Raw genomic sequence first — 2,305 nt, 5'->3', positions numbered from 1 at the left:
TATCATTTTCAAAATAGCTCCATTTTTTTTTCTTTTGGTGGTCATATTATGAACGTCCAACTGTTTCTCTTTCGAAACAAAAACGGACGTGTTTTTATGCTTCTTTTTTGTCACACGGTATTTAAAAAAATATGTGGATTGTAGAGCAAAGTCTATAATTCCCAGTACATTTCATTCATTCTCTTCACTTTGGGGCACTGAATCCAGAGCAATAAATACTGAAATATTTTGTAGAATAGTTAAATTTCATCTTTTTTTTACATTCTACACTTTTAAACCTTCGAACGAAATATCACCTTAAAATCATGCTACTCTACGCATTGTTGGTTTTGTAACCGACTTTTATTGTCTGCACAGCTTTAGTTGCATTTTAAGAGCTTTTAATATTTAGTGTTTTATCGAAAAAAAAAAAATAAATTGGAATACCCATTGTACAAAAATTGTATAACCTTTTACTATTTTTATTTTGATAGTGAGAACGTTTTGAAAATTCGATAATAATAGTCATCGTCAAGCACGTTTTAATTTAAACAATGAAAAATAATCCACAATTTTAGATGCTTTAATAGCTACATGTACTTACATTTTTTTGTAATAACTTTATGTTTACAGATTGTCAATATTCTATGAATTGTTAACGTTGTAAAGTACTGCAAAATAAGACCAAGCTGTACGAAGAATCTAAAAACGATCCATTTTTTTTAAGGATATGATAAATTTTAAACAACCTTACATTCACAAAAGTTTTCAACGAAAGAGGAAATAAATTAAGAGCACTAATAGTGATGGGATCCTGACACCTCACACTCATTATAAGCATGTTTTTCTGAACACTGATGGGTTGCTGACACCAATTGGATTTATACAAAGCAAACGGTATACCACTACTCTGTGAACATTTTCACTTTTTTTTCACTTTTCTTTTAATAAATGAAAAAATTAAGACTACCTTTATTTCCACCTCATTTCCAAACCAGCAATAGAAAAAGAGTTCCATCGAAATCCCCGTTAAATAACAAAAATGAGGTAAAGTCTCGTGACTAACAAAGTTTTCAACCTGAAGAGAAAACTGCAATCACTAACATAAAAAATTTATAATCTCACCAAACTCAACTGAAATAAGGTAAGCGCAAGCACCATAGTACTGGTCATAAGCTGCCCCAAAATTATCATATTGAATAAACTGTTGCTAGAATTTGCAAAACTAAAATTCCAAAATTATTGTGAACTATCTAGAATCATATAATACACATTTACCGAACAATTTCCTTATGGTGGTTGACACATTCCTCAAATTTTTTTTTAAACTCATCCACCGTACCATCAAGATTGCTCAAATCGTCGCACAAAATGTCACACTGGCTCCAAGTATACATAAAGAACGCATACGTCATTGTATCTAAACTAATATTAGCTGAAGTAACGTACCAAATACCTGTCACTTGATACATATAAACAATGTTATAATTCGGCGAAATGTCAATATTAAAAGGATACCAAGCAAGAAAGGGCAACTTTTGCTCTTCATTCGTCAGTGGTGAGATTGACCACAACGTCACATTCAAAGCCACTACGGTATGAAATACAACAAAACTGACTTTCCAGAATTTTAAGGACGGTTGCAATAAATTTCTTTGATGAGCTGATTTTGGCTGAAACTGATCTCGATCGAGAACTGCAAAAAGTTGTTTTATGACTTTTAGGTTTCGTACGAAGAGGCACATTTTTATGGTTGCTAAAATGTTGGTGGTTAAAACGAAGATTGTTGCTGTTAAAGCTTCCAAATCTGTGTATACGAAAAATATGTTGATTATTTGGGATAGGTTGTGGCCTGCGACGATGACAATAGCGACAAATATAGCATATAGTGTGTAAAAATTGCAAGTGTAGAATTTTTCGGGCCAGAGTCCGATGCACTTTAAAATACAAAGGGTCACAGTGAGAGAGGTTTTCCAGTCGTATTTTTTCATTTTTGAGTCACTGGTATTTCGTTATGAAGTAGTTCTTTATTATCGAGTAACTAACGTTCTTCTAATATGGGCCATAATTCTCCGATGTGTATGAATTAACAATATGATGCTAATTACAGTGTACTCAGACGTAAGCTGAAATTTTTATTTGATTGCCGGATAAACCGTTCGGTTTGTTCTCGGTTAATTATAATAACATTCAATAAGCAGGTTTCAGTGTTCAGTAATTTCGTAAGTTTTTAATTGTTTCTATTTTTGGATAACTCTTTTTGCATTACTACGTTTTTGCGTGAACTAATAATAAAAAAATCCACAATTTTTTTTATGAAATATTA

General features: G+C 31.8%; 1 protein-coding gene across 1 annotated transcript; it reads right to left on the bottom strand.

Annotated features, from left to right (window-relative positions):
• Positions 1-624: 624 nt before the first annotated feature.
• Positions 625-1,970, bottom strand: LOC135139338 (odorant receptor Or1-like). Its single transcript, XM_064069541.1, has 5 exons — positions 1,258-1,970; positions 1,105-1,204; positions 950-1,057; positions 734-889; positions 625-681 (listed from the first exon to the last, which is right to left on the bottom strand). The coding sequence occupies exons 1-5, from the start codon at positions 1,968-1,970 to the stop codon at positions 625-627; spliced, it is 1,134 nt and encodes a 377-aa protein (XP_063925611.1).
• Positions 1,971-2,305: the final 335 nt, after the last annotated feature.

Source organism: Zophobas morio, unplaced genomic scaffold (assembly GCF_036711695.1).
Source record: "Zophobas morio isolate AGI-343-1 ecotype UQ-CSIRO unplaced genomic scaffold, CSIRO_AGI_Zmor_V1 ptg000031l, whole genome shotgun sequence".
Classification (NCBI taxonomy): Eukaryota; Metazoa; Arthropoda; class Insecta; order Coleoptera; family Tenebrionidae; genus Zophobas; species Zophobas morio.
The sequence above is the reverse complement of the archived record's forward strand: the minus strand, read 5'-3'. Positions and strand labels throughout refer to the sequence as shown.

Bases quoted from the DNA above. Each gene is read 5' to 3' on its own strand.
- LOC135139338 (XM_064069541.1), bottom strand. From the start codon at position 1,970: ATGAAAAAATACGACTGGAAAACCTCTCTCACTGTGACCCTTTGTATT. The intron at 1,058-1,104 runs GTGAGATTATAA...TTTTCTCTTCAG, and splicing joins CCTTATTTCAGTTGAGTTTG to GTTGAAAACTTTGTTAGTCA. The intron at 890-949 runs GTAGTCTTAATT...AAATGTTCACAG, and splicing joins GAAATGAGGTGGAAATAAAG to AGTAGTGGTATACCGTTTGC.